The sequence below is a fragment of the Oncorhynchus kisutch genome, linkage group LG6 (genome assembly GCF_002021735.2).
Source record: "Oncorhynchus kisutch isolate 150728-3 linkage group LG6, Okis_V2, whole genome shotgun sequence".
Taxonomy (NCBI): Eukaryota; Metazoa; Chordata; class Actinopteri; order Salmoniformes; family Salmonidae; genus Oncorhynchus; species Oncorhynchus kisutch.
The window spans coordinates 12600015-12613774 of record NC_034179.2 but is presented as its reverse complement, the minus strand read 5'-3'; the positions used below and the strand labels follow the sequence as shown (position 1 = coordinate 12613774).

The following is a 13760-nucleotide window of genomic DNA, read 5'->3' as shown; positions in this document are numbered from 1 at the left end:
CTTGCTCTCTGTCTTGCTCTCTTGCTTGCTCTGTGTCTTGCTCGCTCTGTGTCTTGCTCTCTGTCTTGCTCGCTCTCTGTCTTGCTCTCTTGCTCGCTCTCTGTCTTGCTCTCTTGCTCGCTCTCTGTCTTGCTCTCTTGCTCGCTCTCTGTCTTGCTCTCTTGCTCGCTCTCTGTCTTGCTCTCTTGCTCGCTCTCTGTCTTGCTCTCTTGCTCGCTCTCTGTCTTGCTCTCTTGCTCGCTCTCTGTCTTGCTCTCTTGCTCGCTCGCTCTCTTGCTCTCGCTGTCTTGCTCTCGCTGTCTTGCTCTCTCTGTCTTGCTCTCTCTGTCTTGCTCGCTCTGTGTCTTGCTCGCTCTGTCTTGCTCTCTGTCTTGCTCGCTCTGTGTCTTGCTCTCTGTCTTGCTCGCTCTGTGTCTTGCTCTCTGTCTTGCTCGCTCTGTGTCTTGCTCTCTGTCTTGCTCGCTCTGTGTCTTGCTCTCTGTCTTGCTCGCTCTGTGTCTTGCTCTCTGTCTTGCTCGCTCTGTGTCTTGCTCTCTTGCTCGCTCTCTGTCTTGCTCTCTTGCTCGCTCTCTGTCTTGCTCTCGCTGTCTTGCTCTCGCTGTCTTGCTCTCGCTGTCTTGCTCTCGCTGTCTTGCTCGCTCTGTCTCTTGCTCGCTCTGTCTCTTGCTCGCTCTGTGTCTTGCTCGCTCTGTGTCTTGCTCGCTCTGTCTCTTGCTCGCTCTGTGTCTTGCTCGCTCTGTCTCTTGCTCGCTCTGTGTCTTGCTCGCTCTGTGTCTTGCTCGCTCTGTGTCTTGCTCGCTCTGTGTCTTGCTCGCTCTGTGTCTTGTCTTGCTCGCTCTGTGTCTTGCTCGCTCTGTGTCTTGCTCGCTCTGTGTCTTGCTCGCTCTGTGTCTTGCTCGCTCTGTGTCTTGCTCGCTCTGTGTCTTGCTCGCTCTGTGTCTTGCTCGCTCTGTGTCTTGCTCGCTCTGTGTCTTGCTCGCTCTGTGTCTTGCTCGCTCTGTGTCTTGCTCGCTCTGTGTCTTGCTCGCTCTGTGTCTTGCTCGCTCTGTGTCTTGCTCTCTTGCTCGCTCTGTGTCTTGCTCTCTTGCTCGCTCTGTGTCTTGCTCTCTCTGTGTCTTGCTCTCTTGCTCGCTCTGTGTCTTGCTCTCTTGCTCGCTCTGTGTCTTGCTCTCTTGCTCGCTCTGTGTCTTGCTCTCTTGCTCGCTCTGTGTCTTGCTCTCTTGCTCGCTCTGTGTCTTGCTCTCTTGCTCGCTCTGTGTTTTGCTCTCTTGCTCGCTCTGTCTTGCTCTCTTGCTCGCTCTGTGTCTTGCTCTCTTGCTCGCTCTGTGCTCTCTTGCTCGCTCTGTGTCTTGCTCTTGCTCGCTCTGTGTCTTGCTCTCTTGCTCGCTCTGTGTCTTGCTCTCTTGCTCGCTCTGTGTCTTGCTCTCTTGCTCGCTCTGTGTCTTGCTCTCTTGCTCGCTCTGTGTCTTGCTCTCTTGCTCGCTCTGTGTCTTGCTCTTTTGCTCGCTCTGTGTCTTGCTCTTTTGCTCGCTCTGTGTCTTGCTCTTTTGCTCGCTCTGTGTCTTGCTCTTTTGCTCGCTCTGTGTCTTGCTCTTTTGCTCGCTCTGTGTCTTGCTCTTTTGCTCGCTCTGTGTCTTGCTTGCTCGCTCTGTGTCTTGCTCTTTGCTCGCTCTGTGTCTTGCTCTTTTTGCTCGCTCTGTGTCTTGCTCTTTTGCTCGCTCTGTGTCTTGCTCTCTTGCTCTTTTGCTCGCTCTGTGTCTTGCTCTCTTGCTCTTTTGCTCGCTCTGTGTCTTGCTCTCTTGCTCTTTTGCTCGCTCTGTGTCTTGCTCTCTTGCTCTTTTGCTCGCTCTGTGTCTTGCTCTCTTGCTCTTTTGCTCGCTCTGTGTCTTGCTCTCTTGCTCTTTTGCTCGCTCTGTGTCTTGCTCTCTTGCTCTTTTGCTCGCTCTGTGTCTTGCTCTCTTGCTCTTTTGCTCGCTCTGTGTCTTGCTCTCTTGCTCTTTTGCTCGCTCTGTGTCTTGCTCTCTTGCTCTTTTGCTCGCTCTGTGTCTTGCTCTCTTGCTCTTTTGCTCGCTCTGTGTCTTGCTCTCTTGCTCTTTTGCTCGCTCTGTGTCTTGCTCTCTTGCTCTTTTGCTCGCTCTGTGTCTTGCTCTCTTGCTCTTTTGCTCGCTCTGTGTCTTGCTCTCTTGCTCTTTTGCTCGCTCTGTGTCTTGCTCTCTTGCTCTTTTGCTCGCTCTGTGTCTTGCTCTCTTGCTCTTTTGCTCGCTCTGTGTCTTGCTCTCTTGCTCTTTTGCTCGCTCTGTGTCTTGCTCTCTTGCTCTTTTGCTCGCTCTGTGTCTTGCTCTCTTGCTCTTTTGCTCGCTCTGTGTCTTGCTCTCTTGCTCTTTTGCTCTGTGTCTTGCTCTCTTGCTCTTTTGCTCTGTGTCTTGCTCTCTTGCTCACTCTGTCTTGCTCGCTCTCGCTGTCTTGCTCGCTCTGTGTCTTGCTCGCTCTGTGTCTTGCTCGCTCTGTGTCTTGCTCGCTCTGTGTCTTGCTCACTTGCTCTCTCTGTGTCTTGCTCTCTTGCTCTTTTGCTCGCTCTGTGTCTTGCTCTTTTGCTCGCTCTGTGTCTTGCTCTCTTGCTCGCTCTGTGTCTTGCTCTCTTGCTCGCTCTGTGTCTTGCTCGCTCTGTGTCTTGCTCTCTTGCTCGCTCTGTGTCTTGCTCTCTTGCTCGCTCTGTGTCTTGCTCTCTTGCTCGCTCTGTGTCTTGCTCTCTTGCTCGCTCTGTGTCTTGCTCTCTTGCTCGCTCTGTGTCTTGCTCTCTTGCTCGCTCTGTGTCTTGCTCTCTTGCTCGCTCTGTGTCTTGCTCTCTTGCTCGCTCTGTGTCTTGCTCTCTTGCTCGCTCTGTCTTGCTCGCTCTGTGTCTTGCTCGCTCTGTGTCTTGCTCGCTCTGTGTCTTGCTCGCTCTGTGTCTTGCTCGCTCTGTCTTGCTCACTTGCTCTTTTGCTCGCTCTGTGTCTTGCTCTCTTGCTCGCTCTGTGTCTTGCTCTCTTGCTCGCTCTGTGTCTTGCTCTCTTGCTCGCTCTGTGTCTTGCTCTCTTGCTCGCTCTGTGTCTTGCTCTCTTGCTCGCTCTGTGTCTTGCTCTCTTGCTCGCTCTGTGTCTTGCTCTCTTGCTCGCTCTGTGTCTTGCTCTCTTGCTCGCTCTGTGTCTTGCTCTCTTGCTCGCTCTGTGTCTTGCTCTCTTGCTCGCTCGCTCTGTGTCTGGCTCGCTCTCGCTCTGTGTCTCTCGGTCTGGCTCGTTCTCGCTCTTGCTCTGTCTCTTTCTCTCTCTGTCTGTCTCTCTCATGCTCACATGCTGTCTTGATTGAGTCACTGGTGTGTGTTGGCTGATGGTCTGAGAATGGGATTACATGGTGTAGTGTGGGTGCTGATGAATAGTCTCCTGTTGGACCATGGAATACTGGCGACATTGTGTTTGTGTGTGAGAGAGCGCACGTGTGTGTGAAATGAGAGTAATCCACCACGCTTCCATTGGTCTCTTCTCAAAGAGAAACACTGCATCCAGAGCTAGTGTCATATCTGATTCAAGATCTGCCTTGAGAAACAGTGTGTGTCCTAATTGGCAACCTGTTCCTTATAGAGTGAACTATCTGGAACCCAATGCTCCCTGGTGAAATCTAGTGCACTATAAAGGATGTAATGATTCACTGATACGCATTGGTTCCCGGTTCAAATCTTTGAGTGCTTTGGTCCGCGGGACCCCGAACTTATTAAAATGTAGCATGCCATGGTCAGAAAGTAGATTAAAATGTTACGTTCACACATTTGTTGTTGTTCAAATAACTTTTTTGACCCTTTTGAAAATACCACCTCTTTTGTGACAGCTATGTCCTCTCCTTAGTGTCAAACTAAGCATGTAGTTATGTTGACAGTCATTGATCTACAAGTCATTTTGAATGCCTAACAACCCCAGGCAATATCAGTAGTCTAGTCTAGTTCTGTCGAGAGACGGCCTGTTTCTGATCTGGCACATTGGTTCGCCACCTTCAGCATTCATATGTTTGTAACATGGCCTATAAAAGGCTTTATTAGTTGAGTGACAACCAGTGTAATTTGCTAGGTTATTTTTTTAATCAAATGGCTATAGAAAATGTTTACCGGAATACAAGCAGCCGACCGTTATGCTACTACTGGAGACGCAACTCTCATCTGGCTGTATACAGTGGGGCAAAAAAGTATTTAGTCAGCCACCAATTGTGCAAGTTCTCCCACTTAAAAAGATGAGAGGCCTTTAATTTTCATCATAGGTACACTTCAACTATGACAGACAAAATTAGAAAAAATCAAAGGATTTTTAATTTATTTATTTGCAAATTATGGTGGAAACTAAGTATTTTGCTATTGACCAAAGTTTATCCTAATACTTTGTTGTCAGATAAAAAAAAAAAAAGCATAATCTAAGAACGGCGCTCAGAACCCAAAACAGCCAGAGGAATATCCGCCATTTTGGAGTCAACAAAGTTAGAAACAACACCATAAATATTCACTTACCTTTGATGATCTGTATCAGAAGGCACTCCCAGGAATCCCAGTTCAACAATAAATGACTGATTTGTTCCATAAAGTCCATCATTTATGTCCAAATAGCCAATTGTTGTTAGGGTGTTCAGCCCAGTAATCCATCTTCATGAGGCGCAGGCACTTCGTCCAGACAAAAACTCGAAAAGTTCCATTACAGACCTTTTAGAAACATTTCAAAGGATGTATGGAATCAATCTTTAGGATGTTTTTAACATAAAACATCAATGTTCCAACCGGAGGATTCCTTTGTCGAAAGAAAAGCACTGGAACGAGAGGTAACTCTGTCAGGAGCGCGTGTCATGAGAAAAAGGCACTCTGCCAGACCACTGACTCAAAGTGGTCTCATGAGCCCCTCCTTTTATAGAAGAATCCTCATTCAAGTTTCTAAGGACGGTTGACGTCTAGTGGAAGCTGTAGGAAGTGCAACTTCCTCAATGTGTATTCGGTAGGCCAAGCTTTGAAAAACTACAAACCTCAGATGTCCCACTTCCTGGTTGGATTTTTCTCAGGTTTTCACCTGCCATATGAGTTCTGTTATACTCACAGACATCATTCAAACAGTTTTAGAAACTTCAGTGTTTTCTATCCAATAATAATATGCATATATTAGCATCTGGGACAGAGTAGGAGGCAGTTCACTCTGAGCACGCTATTTATCCAAAAGTGAAAATGCTGCCCCCTATCCCAAAAAGGTTAAACATTCTAGTATAGTTAAATGGTTAACACACACACACACACGGACACAGCGGTCTAAGGCACTTCATCTCCGTGCAAGAGGCGTCGCTAAAGTCCCTGGTTCGAATCCAGGCTGTTTCACATCCGGCCGTGATTGGGAGTCCCATAGGGCGGCACACAATTTTATTTTTTTTAAATTTTATTTCACCTTTATTTAACCAGGTAGGCTAGTTGAGAACAAGTTCTCATTTGCAACTGCGACCTGGCCAAGATAAAGCATAGCAGTGTGAGCAGACAACAAAGAGTTACACATGGAGTAAACAATTAACAAGTCAATAACACAGTAGAAAACAAAGGGGGAGTCTATATACAATGTGTGCAAAAGGCATGAGGAGGTAGGCAAATAATTACAATTTTGCAGATTAACACTGGAGTGATGAATGATCAGATGGTCATGTACAGGTAGAGATATTGGTGTGCAAAAGAGCAGAAAAGTAAATAAATAAAAACAGTATGGGGATGAGGTAGGTGAAAAAGGGTGGGCTATTTACCAATAGACTATGTACAGCTGCAGCGATCGGTTAGCTGCTCAGATAGCTGATGTTTGAAGTTGGTGAGGGAGATAATTGCCCAGCGTCGTCCGGGTTTGGCCGGGGTAGGCCGTCATTGTAAATAAGAATTTGCTCTTAACTGACTTGCCTAGTTAAATAAAGGTTACACACACACTATACTGACTAAAAAGTTATTTTGTTGGCGTTCATTGTTTCATTGTTCATTTGTTCAGTCGTTTCATTCTCAACCAGGATTTCATCATACATGTCAAGCAATGAAGTTTCTGCTCTGTCTGTCCGTGGCCTGTCTTCCTCGTTGCGCACTGTCGCTTTGTCCGATTCCATCTTGTCCAGCTCTGTCTGTCCGTGGCCTGTCTTCCTCGTTGCGCACTGTCGCTTTGTCCGATTCCATCTTGTCCGGCTGTGTATGTAACATTTCATTTAAACCCTGTTTCTTGTCTGCATCGACGTAGCGGTCCTTGTACATATCATTGTGCATGATGGCGACACCGTAAAGAGAGAATGCCACTGCATCGCTTGTTCACAGCCTGTGTCTGCAGTCTTGTTGAGCAAGCGTTTCAATGCCATGAGAGGGCATCACGTCTGCTGCAGACGAAGTTGATGAGCATATTTCTCCAGTCAGTTGTTTTGAATGGAGCTAGCGTGTGTGTTCATGCTTCAAACATGTTCTCAAATGCCATTGAAATGGCAGCAGCGGTATGACAACCAGTATGTTCATGAGCATGCAATACGACTTTCCTCGGTACGAAATCCTCAACGACCCATTTGTCGCTAGTTGTGAAGCTAACAGCAGTGACGCCGTGTACTGTGTAACTCCGGTAGGTTAACTGCTCGAACAACACAGCAGACATTGTGGGCTAGGTTAGGAATGCTTTGTTGAAAGTGTAGCGTAACATTTTACGTGGCGTCATTACGTCATGTACCTACGTTATATAGGTATGCACATTCCTACATCGGCGTTAAATATACACGGGGAGCTAACATTAATGATATCCTGGAAGGACATTGACCTCATCCCGTCAGTTGAGGATGCCTGGGGATGCCTGGTCATTCTTTAAAAGTAACTTCCTCACCATTTTAGATAAGCATGCTCCGTTCAAAAAATGCAGAACTAAGAACAGATACAGCCCTTGGTTCACCCCAGACCTGACTGCCCTCGACCAGCACAAAAACATCCTGTGGCGGACTGCAATAGCATCGAATAGTCCCCGTGATATGCAACTGTTCAGGGAAGTCCGGAACCAATACACGCAGTCAGTCAGGAAAGCTAAGGCCAGCTTCTTCAGGCAGAAGTTTGCATCCTGTAGCTCCAACTCCAAAAAGTTCTGGGACACTGTGAAGTCCATGGAGAACAAGAGCACCTCCTCCCAGCTGCCCACTGCACTGAGGCTAGGTAACACGGTCACCACTGATAAATCCATGATTATCGAAAACTTCAATAAGCATTTCTCAACGGCTGGCCATGCCTTCCGCCTGGCTACTTCAACCTCGGCCAACAGCTCCGCCCCCCCCGCAGCTCCTCGCCCAAGCCTCTCCAGGTTCTCCTTTACCCAAATCCAGATAGCAGATGTTCTGAAAGAGCTGCAAAACCTGGACCCGTACAAATCAGCTGGGCTTGACAATCTGGACCCTCTATTTCTGAAACTATCTGCCACCATTGTCGCAACCCCTATTACCAGCCTGTTCAACCTCTCTTTCATCTCGTCTGAGATCCCCAAGGATTGGAAAGCTGCCGCAGTCATCCCCCTCTTCAAAGGGGGAGACACCCTGGACCCAAACTGTTACAGACCTATATCCATCCTGCCCTGCCTATCTAAGGTCTTCGAAAGCCAAGTCAACAAACAGGTCACTGACCATCTCGAATCCCACCGTACCTTCTCCGCTGTGCAATCTGGTTTCCGAGCCGGTCATGGGTGCACCTCAGCCACACTCAAGGTACTAAACGACATCATAACCGCCATCGATAAAAGACAGTACTGTGCAGCCGTCTTCATCGACCTCGCCAAGGCTTTCGACTCTGTCAATCACCATATTCTTATCGGCAGACTCAGTAGCCTCGGTTTTTCGGATGACTGCCTTGCCTGGTTCACCAATTACTTTGCAGACAGAGTTCAGTGTGTCAAATCGGAGGGCATGCTGTCCGGTCCTCTGGCAGTCTCTATGGGGGTGCCACAGGGTTCAATTCTCGGGCCGACTCTTTTCTCTGTGTATATCAATGATGTTGCTCTTGCTGCGGGCGATTCCCTGATCCACCTCTACGCAGACGACACCATTCTATATACTTTCGGCCCGTCTTTGGACACTGTGCTATCTAACCTCCAAACAAGCTTCAATGCCATACAACACTCCTTCCGTGGCCTCCAACTGCTCTTAAACGCTAGTAAAACCAAATGCATGCTTTTCAACCGGTCGCTGCCTGCACCTGCATGCCCGACTAGCATCACCACCCTGGATGGTTCCGACCTAGAATATGTGGACGTCTATAAGTACCTAGGTGTCTGGCTAGACTGCAAACTCTCCTTCCAGACTCATATCAAACATCTCCAATCGAAAATCAAATCAAGAGTCGGCTTTCTATTCCGCAACAAAGCCTCCTTCACTCAAGCCGCCAAGCTTACCCTAGTAAAACTGACTATCCTACCGATCCTCGACTTCGGCGATGTCATCTACAAAATGGCTTCCAACACTCTACTCAGCAAACTGGATGCAGTCTATCACAGTGCCATCAGTTTTGTCACTAAAGCACCTTATACTACCCACCACTGCGACTTGTATGCTCTAGTCGGCTGGCCCTCGCTACATATTCGTCGCCAGACCCACTGGCTCCAGGTCATCTACAAGTCTATGCTAGGTAAAGCTCCGCCTTATCTCAGCTCACTGGTCACGATGGCAACACCCATCCGTAGCACGCGCTCCAGCAGGTGTATCTCACTGATCATCCCTAAAGCCAACACCTCATTTGTCCGCCTTTCGTTCCAGTACTCTGCTGCCTGTGACTGGAACGAATTGCAAAAATCGCTGAAGTTGGAGACTTTTATCTCCCTCACCAACTTCAAACATCAGCTATCTGAGCAGCTAACCGATCGCTGCAGCTGTACATAGTCTATTGGTAAATAGCCCACCCTTTTCACCTACCTCATCCCCGTACTGTTTCTATTTATTTACTTTTCTGCTCTTCTGCACACCAATATCTCTACCTGTACATGACCATCTGATCTTTTATCACTCCAGTGTTAATCTGCAAAATTGTAATTATTTGCCTACCTCCTCATGCCTTTTGCACACATTGTATATAGACCCCCCCTTCGTTTTCTACTGTGTTATTGACTTGTTAATTGTTTACTCCATGTGTAACTCTTTGTTGTATGCTCACACTGCTATGCTTTATCTTGGCCAGGTCGCAGTTGCAAATGAGAACTTGTTCTCAACTAGCCTACCTGGTTAAATAAAGGTGAAATAAAATAAAATAAAAAAAATAAAAAAAATAAAAAAAAATATGCATGTCAATCTCTCATGGCTCAAAGTGGAGAGGAGATCTAATTTTTTTATTTTACCTTTATTTAACTAGGCAAGTCAGTTAAGAACAAATTCTTATTTTCAATGACTGCCTAGGAACAGTGGGTTAACTGCCTGTTCAGGGGCAGAATTTGTACCTTGTCAGCTCGGGGATTTGAACTTGTAACCTTCCGGTTACTAGTCCAACGCTCTAACCACTAGGCTACCCTGCCGCCCATTGACATCACTACTTGTTTTTGTAAGAAGTGTTGACAAGCTGAATTGTCGAGCTGTCTGTTTAAACTACTAGCACACATCTCAGGCGCCCATGCATACCGTATAAAGCTTGGATACAAATGCAGTGTCTTTACCTAGCTATCACAACAGATAGCTAGCCAGCGAATCATGCTAAACATTTAGCTAACGTTAGCCAGCTAGCTAAAAACGATCTATGGGCTGTATGCGATTTATGGAGATTTAATTAAATTGTTTCTTTGTCTTGCAAGCTGTATAGCTGTGGCCATCTGGCTGGTATAAACAAGGGCTTCCAACAACAATAGCAACATTCGAGCTGCAAGCTATCTAGCGAACATTGACCAGACCCGTCAAACCCAACTTTTGGCCTCACAGCCAGTTCCACTGCATTTTTTTCATTGTTCCCCTTTTAATGATTTAGACCTGGGACACTTACTTGGTGTGTGCAATTAGTTATCATGTAGAACAGAACCAGCAGGCTCCGGACCTCGTAGGGTTAGAGTTGAATACCCCTTGACTAGACCATAAAGAAACACACACACAGACATGCATTGCCAAACAACGCTACTGCCACCTTATGGTTTGGAGTATATTAACAAGGCTGAGTGGCTGATGAGATTGACTGCTGACACTGTTCTGACACTCTCTCACTTGTTCTCTTTCTGTCTGTCTTCCAGCCCAGTGTTCTGATAGTGAGCTACATAGAGTCGGCGAAAGCATCATCCCAGTTTGGCTTCTATCAGCAGGCCGAATGGAAGCAGGACGATTCCATGATCGCAGTAGCGGTGAGTAATGCAGTGCAGTCACTTCTTGTGCTCTCGCTCTCTCTTTTGCTCTCTCGCTCTCTCTTTTGCTCTCTCGCTCTCTCTTTTGCTCTCTCGCTCTCTCTTTTGCTCTCTCGCTCTCTCTTTTGCTCTCACTCTCTCTCATTGTAGTTGTTGTCTCTCTCTCTCTCATCGTAGTTGTTGGCTCTCTCGCTCTCTCTCATATCGCAGTTGTCTGTCTCCTTTACATTTTGGAATTTACTTCGTTTTTTTCCTACATTCATTTACCATGGTGAAGGGTTAACGCATAGTTTGTGGGTGGCCGGGGAGTTTGTTTGCGGTTTGGTTGTGGCCACAATGGTTTGGTGGTGGTCGCAAAAGGCTGTTGCTTTTGAATGGCTTCAAGTTCGATCCGGAGAATGGTGTCAGGGGGAAGTTTTGCTCACGGTCGGCTAACAGGTGGGAGTGGAATATATACATTCTGCAGCCAGAATGAATAAGGTGGTGGTTGTTGGTGATTCTTGTTGCCTGGCTAGTTGCCAATGGGATTTTTGTGAAGGGTGTGTTGGTGCTGATTTTTTACATTTTATTTAATTTTTTATTTTTAGTGAGTTTGCAAGTCTTTTTCGTGTGGTCTCGACTGGGTGCCAAGCGCAATCCGAAGTTTCCTTTCGTAGGCCAGTGTGTGTTTCTTAACAAGGCAGAACAGCAGGTAAATGTCCACTTCAAGGTTAATCATGGGAGGGGTGGTACGTAGGGTTTGCTAGCATAGATAGTTTGCAGTGTTTTGAGTGTGGGGACTTAGGGCACATTAAGTTTGCATGCCCAGGTAAGGCCCAGAGACTGGGAGCTAGTGCAGACAAGCACGACCAGCCGGCAGCGGGGGCTGGGACAGGTACATTTTATCCAGGCCAAACTTGGTGCAAAACCATGCCCACGTGAAACCTAGCAACATTCAAAGTTGCACTGAGACGCGCCTTCAATACCTTGCATTTTCCTGATTTTGCATGTGAAGTTACGTTAAACTATTTCACTTTCTAGTGAGTGATTGCAGCCAGCCTGGCTGACAAGTTGGATAGCATTGACATCATGGATAGTTGCATTGTTTTTGGAGGTAGGTAAGCTGTGCAATCCAACAACTCCAATTGGGCTGAATCTGTCTAGTAGTGTTTGTCGTCTCGCGTTTTAGTATGGTTGTCTAAGTGTTTACGAAAGGACTATTGATATACTTAGCTACATGACATTTGTGCTAGTTGGCAACTAAAAGATGCTTCATAGCTATCTCTAGCTGACTGGGCAAAGCAAGCTCCGTTGATTCACTGTTACTGACAGTCATGTTGCGGCAGCTATCTACAGTCACTTGTTTCTTGTCTTTTCGTTTAGCTCATTTCAAATGAGGCCTGCGAAACTGACAGGGGAGGAGGAAGTTACTGTGCCAGTGGAGTAGGAGTAGGAGGAAGAGGGGGGTGGGGGGGATGAGGAGGCCCTGATTGATGTGCAGACAGGGGAGGAGGACGTTACTGTGCCAGTGGAGTAGGAGGAAGAGGGGGGTGGGGGGGGGATGAGGAGGCCCTGATCGATGTGCAGACCGGGGAGGAGGATGTTACTGTGCCAGTGGAGTAGGAGGAAGAGGGGGGTGGGGGGGGATGAGGAGGCCCTGATTGATGTGCAGACAGGGGAGGAGGACGTTACTGTGCCAGTGGAGTAGGAGGAAGAGGGGGGTGGGGGGGGATGAGGAGGCCCTGATCGATGTGCAGGCCGGGGAGGAGGATGTTACTGTGCCAGTGGAGTAGGAGGAAGAGGGGGTGGGGGGGGGGGGGGATGAGGAGGCCTGGATCCAAGGCTCAGGCGGAGGGCCCAGTATATACGATGAGAGAACTTTCTAGGTTCCTGAGGGAGACTTAACGGGAGACTTTACGCTGGAGTCTTACTTTCCTGATTCTGGAAGGTTTGTTAGGGAGGAAGAATGAGGGGTAGGGTGCCGTCTCGCCCAGGAACCTGTATAGGCTTTGCTTCAGACTGCTTAAATTGAAAGGCCTTTTCTTTTCACGGTGGCTTTGTGTTTCTCTGTTGGTTTCTGATTGTGGTGTTTCCCCTTCTACCTCTTATGGCGATCTTCAAATGTACGGTGGGAAGAGCGGGTTGCTGTGGGAGCATGTCAAAGAAAAACATTTACAAGAGACACAGTGATGTGGATTTGGGGGGGGGCACAGGTGCTGAGCCATGGCACAAATCTTAGTGCAGGGGTAGCAGTGGTCCCCACCTGGCATGGGTGTCAACATTCTCTCGTCAAAAGGAGGTGTGTAAGGGTAGGTTGTCAATGGTTAGAGACAAAATCAATAATCTTGTATTTGTTTTCATAAATGTGTATGCACCTAGTACAAGGCGGGAGAGGGGAGACTTGTTTTGCAGTCTAAGGCAGTAGTTCGCACATTTAGCACTGGGCGAGGTGTTTGTGTTGGATTGGAAATAAATACCAGAATAGTGAGGAACCACATTTGGGCTCAGCAAAGGTGTTGTATGATGACCTGAATAAATCAATCAAATGTTATTTATGAGCAGAAACCGAGCCTTAAACCCCGTAGAGCAGGAATGTGGATGTTGAGCCACGTGGCTAGGAAAAACTCCCTAGAAATACAGAAACCTAGAGAGAAACCAGGCTCTGAGGAGTGGCCAGTCCTCTACTGGCTGTGCCGGGTGGAGAGAAACCAGGCTCTGAGGGGTGGCCAGTCCTCTACTGTTAGCGTCCCACCTCGACAACAGCCAGTGAAATTGCAGGTAGCCAAATTCAAAACAACAGAAATCCCATAATTTAAAATTCCTCAACCATACAAGTGTTTTACACCATTTTAAAGATACATTTCTCGTTAATCCAACCACAGTGTCCAATTTCAAAAAGGCTTTTTGGCGAAAGCAAAACATATCATTGTTAGGTCAGCAACTAGTCACAGAAAGCATTCAGCCATTTTCCAACCAAAGAGAGGTGTCACAAAAAGCAGAAATATAGATCAAATTAATCACTAACCTTTGACGATCTTCATCAGATGACACTCCCAGGACTCAATGTTACACAATACATGTATGTTTTGTTCGATCAAGTTCATAATTATATCCAAAAACTTTTATATCCAAAAGTTTACATTGGCACCATGTTCAGAAATGCCTCCAAAACAGCCGGAGAAATTGCAGAGAGCCACATCAAATAACAGAAATACTCATCATAAACTTTGATGAAAGACAATTAAAGATACATTGTTCTTAATGCAACCGCTGTGTCAGATTTCAAAATAGCTTTACGGCAACAGCACAATATTCAATAATCTGAGAACCGCGTTCAGCCACCAAAGCCAGCCATACATTTACCCGCCAAATTGTGGAGTCAACAAAAGTCATAAATGGCATTATAAATCTTCACTTACCTTTGCTGATCTTCGTCAGAAT

General features: G+C 47.0%; 1 protein-coding gene across 3 annotated transcripts in view; it reads left to right on the top strand.

Moving 5' to 3' along the window:
- Nucleotides 1-13760, top strand: part of LOC109892333 (RAB6A-GEF complex partner protein 1) — a 99662-nt gene that overhangs the window by 17666 nt on the left and 68236 nt on the right. For all 3 annotated transcript variants that reach the window (XR_004210184.1, XM_031826207.1, XM_031826206.1), the window contains exon 2: nucleotides 10233-10340. Coding sequence is in view for 2 of the 3 variants with exons in the window: in XM_031826207.1 (XP_031682067.1) it covers nucleotides 10233-10340 (108 nt within the window). In the remaining variant the exon portion in view is untranslated. The remainder of the gene's footprint in view (nucleotides 1-10232; nucleotides 10341-13760) is intronic.